Below are 22,056 nucleotides of genomic sequence, written 5' to 3' on the forward strand. Positions count from 1 at the left end.
GAAAATAGATTTGCAACTATTGTAAATCTTCATGAGCTTATCAATATTCTAAGAGTAAAAATCTCATGTATTTCTAACATGAATCATAGATATCCTATATTGTGTCTAAGAAAGAAGTTCAAAGTGTACGACCAGAAGTGCTGCAGTTAAAGAAAGCAAGTTGATTGACCTCACCACCAAATTCAGGGAATTTTACTTCTTCAAGCATGATAAGAACAAGTATTAATGTGCGTGAGAAGTTTTATGGAAGAAGATCAAAATTTCAAGGATTTTTGTAATAAATCAAGCTCTATCTAAAATTATATCATTTCCAATATCTTTAAGGATTTAATCAAATTACATTAATAGGTACACTTCTATCAAGAAGTGCTCTCTCTTGGTTTGTATCTTAAATAGAAAAAAACTTGCAACTCCTTAATGATTTGAATTCATTTTCAAAAGTATTTATGACCACATTCACAAAAAGCGATCAAGAAAGAGTACTATACACCAAATTCTTATCTTTACAACAAGGATCACAATCCCTATTATAGCTGAGGCAACTTGTTTTCTGACATATTGTCTTTTTTGGCAATCGTTCTTTTCATTTTGTAATTGCATTTTTTCTTTGGACAATATTGAACAGTATGCTTAGCTTCTCTACAATATAAGTATAAGCCTTTTTGATGTCATGAATTCTTTTCTTGCTTTATAAGGGATTTAAAACGAATTGTATCAACTTGCATTGATTTTGGCTTTGATAAATAAGATTTTGAAAACTTAGGAGCTATTATCATTATTTGATTTGTTCCTCTCCAGCCATATCTTTGTTTTGACATCTTTCAAATAATCAATTGTCACATGCAATGGCTTTAAAGATGAAGACTTTGTCAAAAAACAAAATATATCTTTAGTTAAGAATATCAAACCTGTGCATGTAGAAGTAATAGAAAGACGTTTATTATCTTCTAGGGATATTACACATGAAATTATTCCTATAGAAGTAGCAACTAGTGGTCACAATAGTTTAGTAATATTTAATATGATTAAATCTCCTTTAATTATAATCATTTTAGGATCATCATGGTTAGAAAGATATAATTCTTAAATAGATTAGATTTTTTTCAATCTTGATTTCTCCCATAGTTTAATCAAAGATCCTACTAAGCAAGTTGAAATCTATAAGTCTAGTAAATCCTAATCCTTATTGGAAGGTGCGAGAGCTTTCATACATGCTACAAATCAAAGGCCATTTTTTGCTATATATGCCACACCTATTATTGATGGTGACAAGCTATCAAGTAGTATTCCTAGCTAATATTAAGATTTCTAAGATATTTTTTTTAAAAAAAATGCAATTAATCTTCTAGAGTATCGTCATTATGATTGTACCATCGATCTTCAAGAAGGAACTCAACCATCATTTGGACCAATCTGTAGCCTATCACAAAATAAATTGGCTATTTTCAAAGAATACATTGATGAAAACTTGGCTAAGAACTTTATATGCTAATCTAAATGTCTAGCCAGTCCTCGTATCTTATTTGTGAAGAAATATGATCGAACTTTGCAGATGTGTGTGGATTATGGAGGATTTAACAAAATTACCATTAAGAATAGGTATCCTCTACTTTTGATTTCAAAAATTCTTGAACAAAAAAATCAAACAAAGATCTATACAAAAATAGATCTACGAGGAGAATATAATCTTGTCTGCACGTAAGAAGGAGATGAATTGAAGACTACTTTCTAAACTAGATATGGAAATTTTGAATATAATGTCATGCCTTTTGGACTCATAAATGCACCAACTACTTTTTAACATCAATAAATAATATCTTTAATGAGTTTCTTGATGACTTTGTTGTTTGTTATTTGGACAATATTTGAATCTATTCTAAGAACACAAAAGAACATGAAGTTTATATTAGTTGTGTATTACAAAAACTAAGAGATGCATGATTATATGCAAAGATGAAAAAGTGCATATTCTACACTACTCAAGTTGACTTTTTGGGATATATCATTTCTAATGAAGGCCTTATGATGGATCCAAAGAAGGTCCAAACTATCATAGATTAAAAGATTCTAAGAACAATAAAAGATGTGCAATGCTTTTTGAGCTTTGCGAATTATTACCAAATCTTTATCAAGAAATTTTGACAAGTTACAACTCTACATACACATTTGACTTATAAAAATAAACTTGAGTGGAATAAAGAAGTCGAAGCATTATTAATTGCTTCAAAGAAAGAATTTACTTTTGCACCAACTTTGTATTGTGTCAACTTTTTTAAGGCGTTCTTTATGGATACAAATGCATCAAAATTTGACTTGGATACAATATTATTACAAATGGGAATAGATAACAAACTCCATTATATAGATTTTTATTCTAAAAAATTTTTAGTAGCCAAGTTTAATTATGAGATCCACCACAAAGAATTTCTTACAATTACGGATTCATTTTAAGAATGGTATTATTATCTAGAAGGTGCTTCAAGTCTAGTTACAATATATAAAAATCACAAGAACCTTTAATATTTCATGTTGGCACATGTTTTGAATCATTGTAAAGGCCGTTGGAATATTTTATTATCAAGATTTGATTTCAAGATCATATATCAACTTGGAAAACAGCAAGGTTTATCAGATGCTCTTTCTAAATACTCTTATCTTACACCAAAAGAAGGAGCCGTATCTTTTGATCAACAATAAAAAAATCTTCTTAAAGCTAGAGCATTTTTATCTTTGAGCAATGAAATCAACATTTATTGTTGATTTGACTTTTGTTAAACAATTTCAATCATGTATGTTCTTTGAACCTCTTATTCATAATATCAAGAATTGTATTCAAAATATTCATAATATCAAGAATTCTATTCAAGTGAAGAAACAGCTAAGCTTTTCATTGACAATATCTATTGCTATCATGGATTGTCAAAGGATATTATATTAGATATGAGAACTCAATTTGTATCAAAATTTTAGAAAATCCTATTTAAGATTCTAAAGGTGGATATAAAACTCTCTTTGGCTTTTTATCCTTAAAATGATGGATAAACAAAATGGGTGAATCAAGTTCTTGAGCAGTATTTGAGGTATATCATGAATTATCATTAAGATGATTGTACAAATTTTTTGCCATTACCAGAGTTTGTATACAATAATTCAATATATTCTTCTACTCAACATATATCTTTCTTTGCCAATCATGGTTGTGATCTATAACTTCATACTTTTGACTTTTCAAAAGTCAATAATCTTATGGCAAAAGATTTAGCAAATTATTTGTCAAAGCTACATGTAACAATGAAAACACAATTAAAAGAAGCTCAAGAACGACAAAAGACCTACACAGATGCCTATTGCAAGGAGAAACTCCAATTCAATGTAGGCAACAAGGTATGGTTACTTCATCACAATATCAAGACTACTTGTCCTTGTGATAAGTTGGACTATTGTAGGCTGGGAATTTTTTTTATTTGTGAAGAAATCAATCTTAATGCTTATTGATTATATCTATCAGAATCTATGAAGATCCACCTTATATTTTACATGTTCTATCTTGAGCTATATAAGTTAGTAAATATCTTGGAAAGAAGATAATTGTCATTTCTTCTTATAGAAGTGGATAATAATCAAGAGTTTTAGGTAGAAGAAGTCTTAGATTCAAGGCGGCACCAAAATAGATTAAAATATCTTGTTCATTAGTATAGATATGATATTAATAAATATACAAGGAAACCAACAGAGAATCTCGCAAATGCAACAAAGAAGGTTGAAGCCTTTTATCAACAACATCTATGAAAATCAAGATAAAAAATTGTAAAGATCTATAAAAGATAATAATCGCTCCTTGTAGAATTTGTCCCTAAAAAGGAAGTTAATATCATGAACATATACATTTACTCCAATAGTTACTTATATGATTAAGTAGAAATAGAGAAATATAGATTAATTTCATAAAGTCTTATAGAGAAGCTTCATAGAAGCTTTATAGATGTATTTTTGACTTAAAATGTATTTGTAGGATAGAAACTTGGCTAACAAGTTAATCACATGTTTGTAGCTTATGGAATAAGTTAACTCCAAGTAATAGCTTATAGAACCAGCTAACTATGTAGTGCATACATAGATAACTTGCCTTGCAAGTTAAGACATGTGGCTAGCAAAGTCAATATATGTTGGAGGTCTTATAGAATATTGCGACGTAGCTCTTAGTTAGAGAGTATATATGGAGGTAAGAGTGAAGCCTTCTTCTCTCTTATCAATACCTTTCATGTCCTTAGTCTTATTTCAAGACTTTCTAGTCTTCTTGATTTTGGCAATAGCTATTCTAGTTCAATGTTATATCATCTTTGAGTGACTTTCTAATTCTTTTTAGTGACACAAGAGTGTATTGAGGATTTTCATTCTTCGACATTCATATCCTTGATAATTTTATGATTGAAGGAATTAAATAGATCTATTTCTTTTATACTTTATTTGAATGAATTTAAATATTATTATTTAAATTTTAGATGAGAAACAAGAAATGATTTAAAAAATATAATAAATTATTTTATAACCATTTTCAGAATTTTATGGTTTTTTTAAAGTAATAAGGTGTTCAATTTTTTATATTTAAATAATTATTAACTATAATCACTTAAGTATAAAAAATATTGATAAAAATAAATATAATTATATTTTTATTATAATTTTTAATATTCTTTTCTTATAAATATTTTTTATGTATATTTATTTTTTATATTTACTTCAAAAATATTAATTTTTTTTAAATAATTAATAATATTTAATTACATAATTTATGTATTTTTAATTTATAATTTAATTTTTAATTTATAATTGATAATTTATGTATTTATAATTTATTTATTACAATTAAAGTATCATATATACATATAAATTTATATACAAAAGATATCTCAGTTAAAAATGATTACACTCACTGGAAGATTTTTAATAATAGTCAAGATACTTTTTGAGGTATTAATGTGATTATAATCTTCATTTAAAAAAAATTGTTATTTTTGTTATATTTATTAATATACATTAAATACAATTGAATTTTTTTCTATTAAAAGATATTATACATGTATTTGATTTTCATGTGTACTTTGTCAAGTAACATCTCTAATTCAAAGAAGACATACATAACTCTACAATGATATTTAAGACTTGTAAAAAAACAAAAATTTCAAAAAATATACTACCTAACTTGGTCCATAATGTAATCTTGTATTTATTCAAAGTGTACGAATGCAATAGACATTACTTAAGAAAATGATTGATCTTTAAATAAAAAAACCAGTGATGTTGCAATAATTCTAACACAATTATCTATTTTCTTAAATAAAATATTTATATTTATATATAGAATAAAAAATCCCATTTTAATATTTAAAAATATGTTCTATATTTTATGGTTAATATGTATTTTTTAAATTCATATTGGATTACGATCTTTAAATCATTTAAAATTTAAAATATCGTTGTAAAACTATAAATATAAAAGTAAATTACATGATAGAATTTGAAATTAAATTGGTTATTGGAATAAAGAAGAAAAAGAAGGAAAAAAAGTAAAAAGTAACATTTTCACATTGCAAAGAATGTATGAAAAATTTATTGGCTACTATGTAATCATAAAACGTATTTATGTATTTTATAGGAAAATAAAATCTTAAAAAACGATTATAACACGAAATTTTTCATTCAACAAGACCAACATAAAACTGACTTTCTGATATAAATATGTTATGGATTCTTTTGATTATTATCATTTTAAAATAATATTATAAAATCTATTGTATGATTGCAGAATTGAAGTACAAGCACAAAGTAATTTTTATTTGTTCTAGTTCATTACTCATTACAATATAAAAATAAAATCCAAGAAAAAATTATCAAAAAAATAATAATTTAAAGAAAAATATTTATTCATATTATCATCTAACTCATTTTTAAAAGTCAATAACCCTCACACAATCCCCCCTTGCCAAACAAATCTGTCAAAACGCTAACACACGTCGGCACCCGGCTAGAAACGCTAGCGCGTGGCGAAGGTTTACGAGGAGCAGGGCGGGGGGCGATGACATGAGAAGGGAGGAAGGAAGGGAAGGAAGGAAGGGAGGACGGAAGGAAGGAAGGAAGGGAGGACGGAAGGAAGGGAGGACGGAAGGAAGGAAGGGAGGACGGAAGGAAGGGAGGACGGAAGGAAGGGAGGACGGAAGGAAGGGAGGACGGAAGGAAGGGAGGACGGAAGGAAGGAAGGGAGGACGGAAGGAAGGGAGGACGGAAGGAAGGGAGGACGGAAGGAAGGAAGGAAGGAAGGAAGGAAGGAAGGGAGGACGGAAGGAAGGAAGGAAGGAAGGAAGGGAGGAAGGACGGAAGGAAGGAAGGAAGGAAGGGAGGAAGGAAGGAAGGGAGGAAGGAAGGAAGGGAGGAAGGAAGGGAGGACGGAAGGAAGGGAGGACGGAAGGAAGGGAGGACGGAAGGAAGGAAGGAAGGAAGGAAGGGAGGACGGAAGGAAGGAAGGGAGGACGGAAGGAAGGGAGGACGGAAGGAAGGAAGGAAGGGTGCCTAGAGAGAGAGAGAGCGCGCAGGGGCGTCGCGGGTGATGGTAGTGGTGCAGTGGTGAGAGGCAGGGAGGGAGGGAAGGAGGGAGCGGGGGGGTTGGGGTTGGGCTAGGGCGAGGGCGATGGTGCAGCTGTGCCGTGCCTTATTTGGGCGGAGTGGCCCCACAGGGCGTGAGCGAGGCCTGCGAAAGGAAATCATGGCGTTGGGCTCGTCCGGAGCCACTTGACGGATCCGAAACGGTCTTTTGGGGGCAGTGGAACTAACCCATCTCTGGTTCCGTGGTTGGGTCTCAGCAGATTATCTGGGTTGTCTACATGGGTTGATGCGTGCTCCCCACTCGGCTGTGAGTGCTGTTGCGTGAGCGAGAGAGAGAGAGAGAGAGAGCAGGTGGGTTCGTAAGGACTTCGGAAGAGGTGTTGCAGATTGATGCTGCTGCATCAAGGTTACGACGCATTTTTCCAATGGCAGCCCAGCTGACACAGGGCGAAGACCCGTATGCTCTGCGCCCGGATTGCACCGATTCAGCACCGCCTCGCTTTCGTATCAAGGTATGTGTGGACGTGTGTGATTGGCGTGGCTTGGACCTGCAGTCGCGCTGGCTGAATCAACTTTCATTTGTATCGAGGGGAGGGCGTGGATTGTCGTCGCAAGTTCGTCATTCATTTTTTTTTCCCTTCTGTTTTACAGCTTCATGTGTGCATTCTGTGTTGAGTTCGGAAAGTTGGCCGTCACATTTGATTCAGATTGAAGTTTTTGGATTTTTTTGTCTTGTTCTGTCCAATACTTGCTCAGAAGTCTCTGATTTTGATTTCTCCTAAGGCTCAAGCGCATTCTGGTCTCGATCGTGTTCTCTTGGGTTTTTCTTTTCAACACAACCTGTTGTTAAAGCGTTTGACAAGCTTTGAGAGGAATTCTATCCTCGTCGGTAAGTGCCTGCATCAAGTAGCACTGGAGGGATAAAATTCATCAAGTTGTCTACATTTTCGATTATTGGTTCTCTTGAGATCAGGGTGGTCAAACGATTGTATTCCTCTCCCGTTCTATATTATCTGCAATGATGAATACGTAGCTCTTCGCAATATATAATTCACGTCAGTGCAACACAATCTCCAGATCGGTTATTCTTGACTTCACGCTCTCGCACTTCACCAAATTCTGCTAGAAGGTGATATCTAGATGTTTTTAAAATGCTTTGGAGCTATTCAACTGGTGGTTCGTTTCGAAAGCCATAGTTTGTCAATCCATGGCTTCTTTCGCTTTTGTTCCCTCTATGTTTGTGAAAAAAATGAGTGGCCGAGATCGAAGTCTGTCACTTCCATATCTCTACCTCGCGTATGATTTGGAGCGTTTCTAGAAAGATTTTCCGTGTGCAACATCATCATGCTTTCTCCTTTCACTTTTACAGCAGAACGTGTTCAACTGTCTTAGATTGAACGTGAACTCCTTGAAACATGTCAGAGACTTCTCGGCATAGTGTTTATGTAATGTTTCATCTTCTGCATTTTGTGACAGCCGGGAAAGACGCTAAGTTCGAGGGCATGGTACGGAGCTTTTAACGAGCAGGGCCAGCTGAACCTGGACAAGGTTCTGAAACGCATACGCAGAGGGGTGAGAATATTCACCTCTTGAAAGGCTATGGTTTCGATTTAGCTGTGTTTACCTGTTCTGATTTTCCATCTTCAGCTTGAATGAGAATCCTTACGTGGTTTCAGGGTTGAATTTTATGTAATCTTGTTCCCAGGGTGTTGATCCAGCAATTAGGGCAGAAGTCTGGGAGTTTCTATTGGGGTGCTTTGGTCCCAGCAGCACAGCACCAGAACGAGATGCGCTTCGAGCATCTCGCAGGTATTGGACTGTTTATTCTCTTTAGTAAATAGACACAACGTTCTTTCAGGGAATAGACATGCTTTATTAACTGATTCCTTATTTTCGTTTTATTTCAACTTACAGGATGGATGTAACCTAATACCGTAATTCCTGTAGCTACATGCACTAATTATTGCGTGCTGTGTTCCATTTTAGCTTTTCCCATTGTTGATTGGAGTATAGTACTTGTGCAGAGAGCAATATGCAAAACTCAAAGCCGAATGTCAAGTAATGGACAATTTGGTTGGAAGTGGGCAAATTGCAACTTCACCACGTATAAATGAAGATGGTAGTCCAGTGGAGGAATATAATAGTGGAGAAATTTCTGTTGCAGATGAAATCAGTCACCATCAAATTGGTAACATCCGATTCTTCAGAATTCAACTTTTGGCATATTTTTCCTAGGTTTATGTTACCCTCTATCCATGGTCATTAACTCACAATGAAGGATACTCATAATTGAACTGTGATGCATCTACAGAAGACATGAACAGAGGTTATCAACAAACTTCAAAGGCCTCTTCCGAAAAGCAGGATGCGAAGACAATACAGTGGAGATTAAATCTTCACCAGATTGGTTTGTGCAATCTTTCTCCTTTATAAGTTCAATCGTTTGCGCTTGGTTTCTGCAGAAGTCACAATCTGAAGTGTACACTGCCTGTACTGTCCTTCAGCGGTCCTCTTCTTGAGTATACTGCTTTCTATATAATTCCCTCCTCATCAGACCACATTGGAACCCAATTACACTTAAGATTTGTGCTGAATTCTCCTGGTTGCCTTTCACTGGATAGCCTTCTGAGCTTTAGAAGTTCTGCATCTGTCTAGGGTTGGATGTGGTCCGCACCGACAGGATGCTGCAATTTTATGCAAGTCAAGAGCACATGTCAAAGCTTTGGGACATCTTGGCTGTATACTGTTGGTTGGATCCTGCTATTGGTTACTGCCAAGGTGAAGTATGATCTCTGTACATATTTACGGAAGATTGAATATCGAAGTTTGACTAATGGCACACCGCTTCGTGTTTTTCTCCTCGACGGAGGTCATGATGCAGTGGGTCGCAGCATGACTTTTTTAATGTGGAATCCGTCATCTTCTTTGTCTATGACACTCTAGATTATTGGGAATGTCTACAATGTCTGCTTTCATCACGAAGTGTTTTGTCGATGCATGCAGGCATGAGCGATTTCTGTTCTCCCCTTGCTTTGATGTTCCAAGACGAAGCTGATGCATTCTGGTGCTTTGAGCGCATTGTGAGCCGTGTGGTATATCACCTTCGCCAAGCCTTTCAAAGTTTTCTTCTTCAATTACTACAGATTTTATTGCTACCCTCTTATGCTGACATGTTCTAATTCTCGAAGTAGACCGTGTATGAACACATGCGATTCGAGTACAACTAACTTGTGTGATGTTGGGTACAAAGCGCGACAATTTCAGTTGTACAGATAAAGAAGTTGGTGTTCAGAAACAACTAGGAGTGTTGGCAACATTATTGAAGGTTTTAGATCCCAAGCTTCACGAGCACATAGGTACATCACACCTCGTTTTTTTTTCTTTTTCTTTAGATTGGAGTTCGAATATTTGGTCGGTTCTGAGCCTGCTTCATGAAAGGTTTATCTACTTGTGAAAATTCCTGAGGTAACTTCAGATCTGTTTTTGAAAATGCTTTTACTAATGTACTAGAGTATCTAATATCGAATTGAATTGTAGTAGTGTCCTCGGGATTCTAGTGAATGTCAAAATTTCTATGATACATTTACATTGGTTGATGTCCTGGAAAGGAGTTTTTCCCAGTGACTTTGTTGTAGTATGTACTAGGATAAGTTGAATTATCCAGTTATGAGCTTACGTAGCTTAATCCGGTATCCTGTACTGTGTTCTTTGTGGCAGACTCAATAGGAGGAGGAAATTATATTTTTGCGTTTCGCATGATCATGGTGCTTTTTAGGCGAGAATTTTCTTTTGTCGACACCCTTTACCTTTGGGAGGTTGCTACAATACTTTCTTATACTAGTATATTTGTCTATTAGTGTACTAGTTCTTCTGTGTAGTTATTAACATGATAAGGGGCGTTGTCCTGGTCCTTCCTTTCTTCTTGGTATGAAAGTTCCCATGCCCTATAGTTAATCACGATCTTTCTTCTTAATTGCAGATGATGTGGGCCTTGGAGTATTCCCCCTCATCTATACAGGATGTGAGCGTGACAAGAACCTGGAGTCTCAGGCGCAGGTACAAAGGTCGAGGGAAGTACGAAGCACAAAACGAGAAATATGGGGCGTCCAGGATGCCTGGGGGAAAAGCGCCCTTATCTCTGTTCTGTGCAATTGCTATATTTGAAATGCAACGTAATCGACTTCTGAATGAGGCCCAAGGGCTAGACGAAGTCTTGAAAGTAACGTAGCAGAACCAGTCTTTTGTCAGGGCAGTACTTCTTGATTTCATAAGTATATGTTTTCATCCGTAGTCTACACCCTAGTTGTCCACAAACAGTTCCCGAATACCACCTGAGATTGCTGCTTTTCTTTGTTTCTGCTTGTGCAGTTGCTGAATGACGTCACTGGAAAGATAGACCCCAAGGAGGCTTGCAGATTGGCCTTGGATCTTCACAGTAAATATTTACGCACGGTTAGTGTGATTTGTTTAGTTTTTTCCTTGAATTTATCAAAAGGTAGTGTTTTTTTTTTGGTCTTTGTATTTACGGTCGGTATGCCTTTTCCTTCAATTGTGCCGTACCATCTGCTAAATCATTACCCACTGCATTTCCTGCTCCGTTATTATTGAAGTAGCTGCTGAGGATTAATGCTTCTTATTGATTATAGTTTGTGGCATGTTGATTCAGGTGCGAAGACAGTCAACTTGATTGGTTCTTTACGATGTGATGTGATCACGTCTTCATTTTAACATCATTCTTTGGTAGTAGGATAATCCAGTTGTAAACCAGGTTGCTACACTCGTAATGGGTTGTCATGTTTTGGCTCACTGCTATTTTGATAGTTTACTTGCAAGTTTGGAAATTTTAGGCTGTTATGTTTTCTATTTAGATGATTAGAAACGACAATTTGATGTACATTAGAATTTGGAATTCAAGCTGTCAGAATGGTTTTGATAGGCTCAACTGCAAGGATTTCACGCTTCTGAAGTTGTTAAGAGTCTTTTACTTGACAGGATTTGTTTTTTTAAAACTTGTTTTGGTTTAAATTTATAAGTCGTTACAAGTTGAGGTCCATTTCTGAACCTTTTTTGTGCACCATATCCATTTTTATCCGCCTCTTTATACGTTGATTTGCAGATTTTGTTTCAATGATTGAATGGAAGGCTGTTTGGTGAGCATGTCAGTATTTGAATTTGAGTTCTTTAAGTATTGTAAATAACCTCGGATAAAAAATGAGCTCAACTAATGTTTGGTGTTATTTGCAAAATTGATTTGCATGATAATTTATATGTTCAGCAATTGTGAATGGTGTAAGCAGTAAAAATTCTTGGTCTTTAGAGTTAGGAATTGCTACCATCTTGTTAAGAATCAAGGTGTGTAATTGAGATATTTTTTCAAAAGGTAAAAAAGAAGACAAAGTTGTAATCTAAGTTGAGAATTTTATAACATGCATGGTGTCATCTGACCTCCATAGTTTATTTATCGTAGTAAATAATCAATTACAATATTCATAATTAGTACTTTGACAAAAACCCTTCGCAAACTTTGCCCTTGTTTGTTGCACTGTACTTAAGGAATTGTATAAACAAATAATATATTTTTTTAATCATCTAGTTTAAATTTTTAAGAGAGTATAAATGAGAAATGTTGTGCCAATCGTAAGTAATATTATTGTGGGAACAATTTTTAAAAATTTGATTCTTGCTATCTACAATAATTAATTTGCTTCGTTTTTTATTTAGAAACTGTGTCTAAACCATAGCTAATAAACGTAAGTTGTTACCATTATTAGTAGATTATAGATTAAATAAGAAATTAGCAAGTAGACAAACTTAAATTTGGATCTCTCTAAATTGTCAAGTTAGATCAATATCTAATAAATATTTAGAAAGCAATATAAAGTGATAATTACATATTAAAATAAAGGGAAAATATCATACAAATCCCTGAAATATGTTGAAATATCAAGAAGAATACCCCTGTATTCTCGATAATAGCAATTCTATCCCTTTTGTGAGAATATCAAATCTACCCTTCAATCTGATAAGCTTTCAAAAACATTTCTTTTTAAAGTGAAACTAGGCCCAACCTTCTTGCCACGGAGAACTAGGTGGGCCCTCTTCCACACTTTTTGGCACAAACACATTTTTGGCAACTGAATGAATTCACGTGGGGTTGAAATGTTTTGCGTTGGCTCAGTTGTTAGAGGTGAGTCGCGGCTGACACTGCCCTCGTGCGACTGGATCAAAGTTAAAAACGAGTTAGATATGTCATTATCTGTTCAAAAGTTAGCCGATTAATATTCTCAGGGTCGATTCTTATCCACATTTAATCAATGTCCATTACTGAATAGATTGACCTCGCAAGTGATGGAGGAATCGAAGGAAGAGCAATGTTGCGGGGATCTCCGTCTAGAAATCAGTATCAGGTGAGTGTTGTATCCTTTAATCGAGTGATCGCCGTAAGCAAAAAGAAAAAAACGAAAAAGACGAAAAAGAGGGGGACTCATGAGAATCTTCGATTGTGTAATTTGTGTTGGACGTTACTCTCTTCTCCCATTCCTCGAACTCCAACTAACGACAATTGTTCGGTAGATGATACCTTTGGGAACCCGTTTCCTGATTATAACGTAAGAGTATATAATTCTCTTCCGTGCACCTTAATGATCGAACAATATGTTCCATTTCATCTCCTCTTTTAGTATCGTACATGGTATCAAAGCACTTATCTTGTAGTACACGTTTGTAGAGCAGATTAACTATCAGCAATGCTCCATCTTGTAGTGGTCTGTCCTCATTAGTTTCAGAAACAACTAATAGAGAGACCAGAGAGCCAGCACTAAGAACAATGAGCCACCAAGCTACTCCATCGCTCACAACCAACACAGTAGGCAATGTCTCGGTCAACCACGTAACGAGCCAAACCACGATATTAGGGGACAAGTCAATTTTTTCATCATTAAAACCAAGTAAGGGTACCAGAGTCACCTCCGCTGGAGAACAAGGGCACAATGTGTTGGGCATGGCAATGTTCAATTAAACTCCCTACCGAAGAAATTCACTAGATTTGTCATGTTTTCTACTTCCCTCGCATACAAAAAAAATTTGTTGTCCGTTGGCTATCTCACAGATAGGGATTTTTTATTTGAGTTTCGCAACCTCCAATGTTGCATCAAGGACTCCTTAGGGAACACCGTTGCTACAGCAACACGAGAGAAGCGGAACGATTTATATAGGCTCATCGGAGAAACCATCTCATGATGAAGCACTTAGCTGCTTGGCTGATACGTCACCTCTAGCCACACTCTGGCATAAGCGGCCAGGTCACTGCAATTACCAAGGGATGCGCAGAATGATTGAATCCAAAGCAATAAAAGGATTACCAAGCTTCCATGTGCCGAACTTCCCTTGCATTAGCTGTCTCACAGGAAAGCAGACCAAAAAAAAGATTCCAAAAATCTGCACAACCGCATCTACCAGGCCTCTTCAACTCGTCCACACTGACGTCACAGGCCCGTTTAGAATCAGATCTCTCGGTGGGGCCCAATATTTCCTTACTTTTATTGATGATTATTTGCAAAAAACTTGGATCTACTTCCTCCTATCCAAAGACATGTGCTTTGAAAAGTTCAGATTCTTTCACAGATTGGTTGAAAACAATGCCCAAAACCGCCTGAAATCGCTCAGATCCGACAATGGTAGGAAATTCAATTTCCACCGTTTCACCATCTATTGCCTGAGTCATGGAATCCGGCGGCTGTTGACCCAACCACACACCTCCTATCATAATGGAGTGGCGAAAAGGCGCAACCACAGCATCCTTGATATCGTCCGATGTATACTACATCATGTTGACATGCCTTCCACACTTTGGGCAGAAGCAGCAAAGGCGGCCTGCCTTCTGCTCAACATTTTCTCAACAAAGTCATGACCGAACAAGATACCTGACATTTACAAACTTCGAATCTTCAGGTCAACCGCCTATGTGCACAATACGGTGCCAGGCAGCAGTAAACTCGGTGACCGCTCTTGGCCTTGCCTCCACTTAAGCTTTGATGCACATGTCAAAGGTTACCAGTGCTACGACCCGGCTACAAACACGGTTCTCATGTCGAAGGACGTCCAGTTTTTAGAAAACCACAGACTGCACATCCCCGATCTCGTCTCGCAAACTACTTCTGTAGATAATAATGATATTACAGTCCAGACCAGCGGACCTCAACTTCATCCGACTCACCAGCCCACACTGCCCTCGTCATCAACGCCAAGTCTACTGTCGCCCTCTATTTCCGCTCTTCGAGATCGTACCCAGTCACCACTACCGCCATCATATCTACCCGAGCTTTCTTCACCTCCAAAGCCATCGGTTTCGGTAACTACCCCTACCGCTCCATCCTTTGTACACAGTTCAAGCCGGATCCGCGTCCTTCCACACTCCCACGATAGCTACATTTGCATCGATCTAGTTGACTCATTTATTGGTGTAATAGAAGAAGCTGGCGAACAACTTACTTACGCTCAAGCTCGGACCGATCCACGATGGATCTCGACCATGCAATTCGAACTACACTCTATCCAAAAAAATCACACATGGGATCTCATTCCTCTACCTCCGGGCATTCATTCGTCTTGTAACTAGGTCAGCCGCACGAAATGCTTGGCCAAGTTTCATGTGGACGTGGCTATCGCATTCTTAAACGACACCCTACACGTCGATGTCTTCATGACCCAGCCTCCTGGACGCGCAACTCCTGCCACTAACCACCTCGTATGCAAGCTGAACCGCTCACTCTACGGGCAAAAACAGTCCCCCTAGAGCGTGGTACAGCCGCATAGACTCCTACCTCCGAACGCATGGCATGTCTAGAACCACGGCCGACCCGAACGTGTATTACACCCGCACGAACACCTCCGCTGTCCTCCTCATCATCTACGTTGACAACCTCCTTATCACAGGTTCGAATCTTGCAATTATTTCTTCACTCAAGAAATTGCTTCATTCTTAATTCGAAATGGTCGACTTAGGCCTAATGCACAAATTTTTGGCAGTGCAATTCCTTCAGACCACCACCGAGATCTTTCTCCATCAAGCCGAGTATGCACAGTCTATCATCGATGACTACTCTCTTCCTCATATAACGGCCCATGTTCCGACCCCCAAACTTACCCGCCTTCAGAAGGATACAGCCACCCCCCTTCAGAAGGATACAGCAACCCGCCTTCAGAAGGATACGGCAAATTACACTACTTGACCAAGGTCCCTCCTGATATTACTCCTGAAGGTGTATTACACTACTTGACCAAGGTCCCTCCTGATATTACTCCTGAAGGTGTATTACACTACTTGACCAAGATCCCTCCTGATATTACTCCTGAAGGTGTATTACACTACTTGACCAAGGTCCCTCCTGATATTACTCCTGAAGGTGTATTACACTACTTGACCAAGGTCCCTCCTGATATTACTCCTGAAGGTGTATTACACTACTTGACCAAGATCCCTCTTGATATTACTCCTGAAGGTGTATTACACTACTTGACCAAGGTCCCTCCTGATAAAACTAGCACCACTATATCCCTTCACTACTGGTTCACAAGCATCCCAAGAAGTGAAGATCCCCCGGAAGACACCACTTTGCACAACATAGAACTTTGAATCAGTAGTGCGACCTTCCACAGTTGGAACACTATCCTCAGCAAACCTCGTCATTTTTCCACCTAGTAAACCCTCCATATGCTCCTGTGACACTGCCTCGAAACATCGCTCCAAGCAAGATCAAAGCCAAGCAAGAACATACTGGAGTAAGAAAAGAAAAGACCAAAAAATCAACAGCAACACCTAAAACTGCACCAACCACAGAAACAGTCAAATCCAAATCATTCCGAAAAACACGAGATAGCAAAAGAGTCAAAAGCCCCACTCACCGGGCTCAACTCTTTAATTCTCTGAAGCAAAACCATCGCAGGAAAACTGTAGGTGACTGGTAGAATGGTAATGAGAGTAGAACGGAGTGTTGGACGTTACTCTCTTCTCCCATTCATCGAACTTTAACTAACGACAACTGTTCAGTAGATGATACCCTTGTGAACCCGTTCCCTGATTGTAATGTAAGTGTATACAATATTCTTCCGTGCACCTTCAAGATCAATCAGTATGTACCATTTCATCTCCCCATTGGTATCGTATAGTTTGCCCCATCGACTTCCTCGTGCAGAATTTCACCGCCGTGACTACAGTTTGCAAATCCATCAATCTTAACCTGACGCAATGCTGTGACGCATTCGCGACTTTCACAACAATGCTGTGGAGAGCACATTTGAAAAGAAAAATTTGGGTTGGATGAAGTTGTACAAGAACTCCAAAGCTTCCAGATTTAGCTTCAGAATTGTGAACACAACTTGAAAGCCGCCTAGGCTGACAATAATCAGTACGCAGGATGTCGATAATAAAACTGAGGTTCCAAAAGATCTGGACGCGTCTGCCGCGAAGGCGGAGAGCACCCTTGGAAACATGGATCTACATAAGTAAAAAACACGACTGTGTTTGAGCTCAAAGAGTTGGATTCTCAGCTTGTGGCAACGAGGGTTGAGAAGGCTCAAAATCCAACGTCCAATTGAAGAATCAGAAAACGTAATACTCCGCCAACGACAATGTCTCCGTCGTCCAAAACAACAGCTTCAGCGGCCGTTACACTGTTCAGCTATTGAGAGCCGAAATCTTTATCGACTGGGATAACGACCAGGAGGACTAATGAAAACGATAGAAGGCGCATTGATGTCTCAAAAGAGTGTTTGAAGGTAGCACCGTGCACAAGATTATGACGGCAGATGCCACTGCAACGTTGTCATTTTTTTTGTCCCGTCGCATTTTTTTTCATAGAGCAGAGACTTGAAGAAGGTCGAGGAGTTAATCTGCATATTGCTCGAATTGGGGGTGACGTGTGATTGTTCCTGACGAATTTTACAAGCTTCTGTCTTGCCAGCTTGCAGGAATCAAGAGGCACACGTAGCTTTCTTTCTACAACCAAAATCACAAGGTTTCGGTAGCACGAACTCGCGTGTTCCTTCAGACTCGGAAGACTCTTCCACTCACAAGAAAGCAACACGGTCGAGGAAAGTTTTACAGTTACAATCTTCACCTCTGTCCCACACAAGTTTCGAGAGCTCAGAGAAAGATCATGAAATCGTGGAGGACCCAACTTTCACCAAGCAACGAGCATGGCATCAGGGTGAAGGTGGACAATCTTCACTGGGAGATACTTCAGGGTGTTTTCATGACACAGTTGGCCCAATGCCTGTTCAGCTTGTGGTCGATATGTCACCGAGGACCCCACCACGTTTGAATGTGCTTAGAATTGCGAAACGATGGAAGGGCATATGGCACAGGGCTCCTTTCCGTGCTTGATACACACACCTGGACAATATGTAAATAAGGAGTACACTAATATATCATTTAGGAGAAATTGACAAGGGTTCTTCAACGTGACAGGGCCCGTTATCAATACCTCATTGCAACTCTGTCTGTCAAAAAGGAAACCAGAAAGTCAAATCTAGTCTTCACCAACTATGATTGCTATCGCACTGCATTCTCAAGGGCCAAGAGCCAGAAATTCGACCGATGTGAAGCCTTGCTCCGAAGTGCTTTACGTGTGTACATCGAATCTGCGAGGAGCTCAAGAAAACGAGAGCCATGGGGTGTGGCGAGCAGGGGTCGAGACTCACACACCCAGTGTATCGAATTGTGTCCTGCTGATCTGATTCAACCCCACGTGAATTCATTCATTTGCCAAAATGTGTCTGTGCCTAAAAGTGCGGAAAAGAGCCCGCCTAGTTCTTCTCCGCAGCAAAGAGGTTGGGCCCAGTTTCAATTAAAAACGAAATGTTTTTGATACTCTCACAAAAGTAGATTTGATATTCTCACAGAAGGAAAGGGTAGAACTGCTGTTATCAAGGAGTATTCTTGATATTTCAATATATTTCAGAGATATGTATGATATTTGCCCAAAAATAAACTACAAGGAGATCTTTTTTGTTTCATATAATTCAATTTTATTTATTTATTTATTTAAAGAAATTTAGTCTTTAAACCTTAAAGATGTACCTTTAAACTAATTCAATTATTGCTTTAATAGAAGCATATGTAATACCAGAAAACTATGTCAATAAATGTTTTGATAAAAAGACATGAGTTTTTGTAAAGAATAATAAAAAAACAATCTTTTGTACAATAGAGATATAACATTAAGAAAAGTATTGGGTTACATTAATAAAATTAAAATACATATAATACTTAAATATGTAAGTATGTATATATATATATATATATATATATATATTTTATAGTATAAAGATATATCATGCCTATAACAAAAGAAACCATTGGTTGTGGTTTCTATTTTAATTTTTAAAGATATTTCTTATATGTCTTAATATTCATATATATGTCTTAATATATAATATTCATATATATATGTCTTAATATTCATATATGTATGTATATATATATATAAAAAAAATTCTTTTTGATAGAATTATCACTTATAAACACTTTACATATATGTTTTGTATTTAGAAAATGACTTATCAACAATCTGATTACTTTTTTTTATTTTTTATTTTTTTATTACTATGTCATTTATAATTATACTTTAAAAAAAACTATTTCAGATTATCATATAAAATTGATATTTCAATCATAAATTAATTTAGAACATATCATACTATCAAAATAATATCAATTTAAAAAATAATTACATTTAGTCATTAAGCTATTTTTTATCTACTAAAATTTTCAAACAAATTTAACATGGTACAATCTCTTGCATTATATGCAATAAACCTCATCTGATTATTAGAAAGATTGCATTATTAAAATTAATTTGTGATTCAATTTTTAAAATACACTATATGGGATTTGTGACACCTGAAAATAAAATTTTCAACTTGATTTAACTCTTTGAATTAAATGATTTTGTTAATAATTAGGATTTTGTGTGATATGCTATATTTTAAATTTTGATATTTAACTAATTTTATTTTTATTTTTCATCTTTGAATCTGTTTTGAAGCTGTAAAGATAATCTGGTTTAGATTGTAATTCTGTTAATTATAATAAAGTATAAAAGATAATCATTACAAAACATAAATTTACATCTTTAAATTTTATAATTTCTTGACAATTAATGTTATATATATATTTTTAAAATTCCTTATTACTTTTTGTTCCAATAATCTATATCGGTAAATATCATATTTGATATAATAAATAGAAATAATTTTTTTTTTTATTTATTATAGAAAAAAATTACATAATTAATAGTCAATTATTTTTAGTCTTTATAGTATTTCCACATATTTAGGTATTGTACTATATATATATATATATATATATATATAAAATAAGTATTTTAAAATTTTATTTTAAATTAATAAATAGTATTATTACATTATTTATATTATTTTTATGCTTTTAAGCATACATTTTTATTAAATGTAATTGATTTAAACTTTTTGAATCATTTTGTGATGTATACATAATTAAATTAAGAATGTTATTTTAAGTTTATATTATGTATATTTAAATATAAAATTAAATCTATATTATTTTTTATTTTTTATAATACATATACAAATATTATATTTTTTGTAATATACATCAAGGGTAATTAAATCTTTATTTCATCTTATATACTTTCATATCAACCACTTTGAAATGACATCTTCTCACTTTACATTATATCATAAAATCAATGCTTCCAAAATATGGCTTTTCTTCACCAAGCAAAGAACCATCGGAACAATTTTATGGCCTTTCAAAGTAGACTTTTAGGTATAAATTGCTTCTTAATTTTGAAATTATTTTCAAATAGTATATATATAAGAGAATGCTAAATAGATCTATATTTTTACTAAATTTATTCACTTTATTATAACCATCATTAGAATCATGGCCTTGATCTCAATCTTTCTTATTTCTAATCTGTACTCCTTTTGTTCCTAGACTCCTCCTTCCCCTATATCCATGTAAGATCTCTTTATTTTCCATGTTTCCAACCCTCATCCCATCCCCCTCTATTTCCAACTTCTACTATGATTTTGAGAGTTCACCATGAATTTGAAGAAAAAATGATCAGAGAGGGAGAAAATGTATATTAAAGAAAAATATGTGCAATAAGCACAATTGGATTGGTGTGCATTTTTATCCATTTAAATCAAGAATAATGAGATTTTAAAAAGAACTAAAAAATATGTTTGCATTTTTCTTGCATAATAGAATAAAGAAGGTTAGTTTTGAGATATTGGGCACAATACTAGAACCAAATTTTACCATCAATGAGTGACAAATATTTTCCATTTTCCAGCATTAACATTCTAATTTGACCTCTATTGGCTCTATAACTATGCATGATAAGCATGAAGGAGATTATTTTTAAATTGTTGAAGCTACGAATAGTTTTAAAACTTATATTGATAATCTATACTTACTAACAAATATGCAATTGCATATGAAATTTTTATTATTGTGAAAAAAATTTAAAAAATTAAAACACCAAAGTTGAGTTTACATATGTTGCACATTTAGATAATATTTTAGTGAGTTGATATAGTTTGGAATTGAAGAAATTCAAATGAAGTTAAAAATAAAACAAAAACTCATATTGTAGTATAATTTATTATTTCTAATTGAAATTAGCAATTTCAAGAAGAATCCTATAAAGAAATTATGATTTAAACAAGAAAGGGAAATGATCACAATTGTAAAACCTACAAAATATACTCAATAGAAAAGTAAAGCTAAATATGAATAAATGATTTTCTTATTTGTTTAAATAATTATTAGTACAAATAAGATATATAACATCATAAGGGCATATATACATATTGTCATATGGTGTAATTTTCTATCTAGGAATACATTGAATACATAGTTTTAGAGAGTTAAACTTTAACTTATTGAACAAGTTCTAATAAGTGATATATTTTTATTATAAAAGCCAAATAAATACAATAGTATCAAAAGATATTCTACTATATATATATATATATATATATATATATATATATTTAAGAAGCTTTATACATAAGGCTTTTTAAAGCATCTAAAAATGCTCTAACATCCTTTGTTATACCAAGTCATAACTAATTAACTGCTAATGAGTTTGATTTTTCATAAGCTCAAAGAAAATCCATAATCCTCTTACAAAAATTCATCTTTATATCATGAATTTTTCATAGCTCTACATCTCCATTATATATATATATATATATATATATATATATATAAACAAATATTTGCTTCAAAAAATTCCTTTACTTAGTATAAAATTTCCAAATTGAAGCAAAATCCTTTCAAAATATTTTTCTCCCACAAAGGATTTTTTTCCCTTGAATTTTAAAAATTCATATCTCTTGATCCAATAGTTCAATTTTTTTCAAATTTCTAGATAATTTAGACTTTACTCTTAAGCTTTACTACAA

The 22,056-nt window shown here is 35.1% G+C and overlaps 1 protein-coding gene across 2 annotated transcripts; it reads left to right on the plus strand.

Annotated features, from left to right (window-relative positions):
* Positions 1–6,663: 6,663 nt before the first annotated feature.
* LOC112290154 (rab GTPase-activating protein 22) lies at positions 6,664–11,542 on the plus strand. 2 transcript variants are annotated; one of them, XM_024536150.3, is made up of 12 exons: positions 6,664–7,112; positions 8,077–8,172; positions 8,306–8,409; positions 8,625–8,788; positions 8,912–9,007; positions 9,256–9,378; positions 9,604–9,692; positions 9,851–9,956; positions 10,318–10,415; positions 10,580–10,819; positions 10,969–11,052; positions 11,267–11,542. In XM_024536150.3, exons 1-12 carry the CDS (start codon positions 7,026–7,028, stop codon positions 11,285–11,287), a joined length of 1,308 nt encoding a protein of 435 aa, XP_024391918.1. In that variant the 5' UTR covers positions 6,664–7,025; the 3' UTR covers positions 11,288–11,542. The 2 variants fall into 2 exon arrangements, 1 of the variants encoding a protein (XP_024391918.1); XR_002972068.3 differs by having other exon boundaries at positions 6,681–7,112; positions 10,580–10,656.
* The last annotated feature ends 10,514 nt before the right edge of the window (positions 11,543–22,056 follow it).

The sequence above is a fragment of the Physcomitrium patens genome, chromosome 13 (genome assembly GCF_059467195.1).
Source record: "Physcomitrium patens ecotype Gransden chromosome 13, ASM5946719v1, whole genome shotgun sequence".
In the NCBI taxonomy this organism is placed as follows: domain Eukaryota; kingdom Viridiplantae; phylum Streptophyta; class Bryopsida; order Funariales; family Funariaceae; genus Physcomitrium; species Physcomitrium patens.

What these genes read in the sequence shown, in the direction of transcription:
- LOC112290154 (XM_024536150.3), top strand. Translation starts at nt 7,026, where the DNA reads ATGGCAGCCCAGCTGACACAGGGCGAAGACCCGTATGCTCTGCGCCCG. An exon ending in ACACCCTTTACCTTTGGGAG is followed by an intron (nt 10,416 to 10,579) that starts GTTGCTACAATA and finishes TCTTAATTGCAG; the next exon opens with ATGATGTGGGCCTTGGAGTA. An exon ending in ACAGTAAATATTTACGCACG is followed by an intron (nt 11,053 to 11,266) that starts GTTAGTGTGATT and finishes ATGTTGATTCAG; the next exon opens with GTGCGAAGACAGTCAACTTG.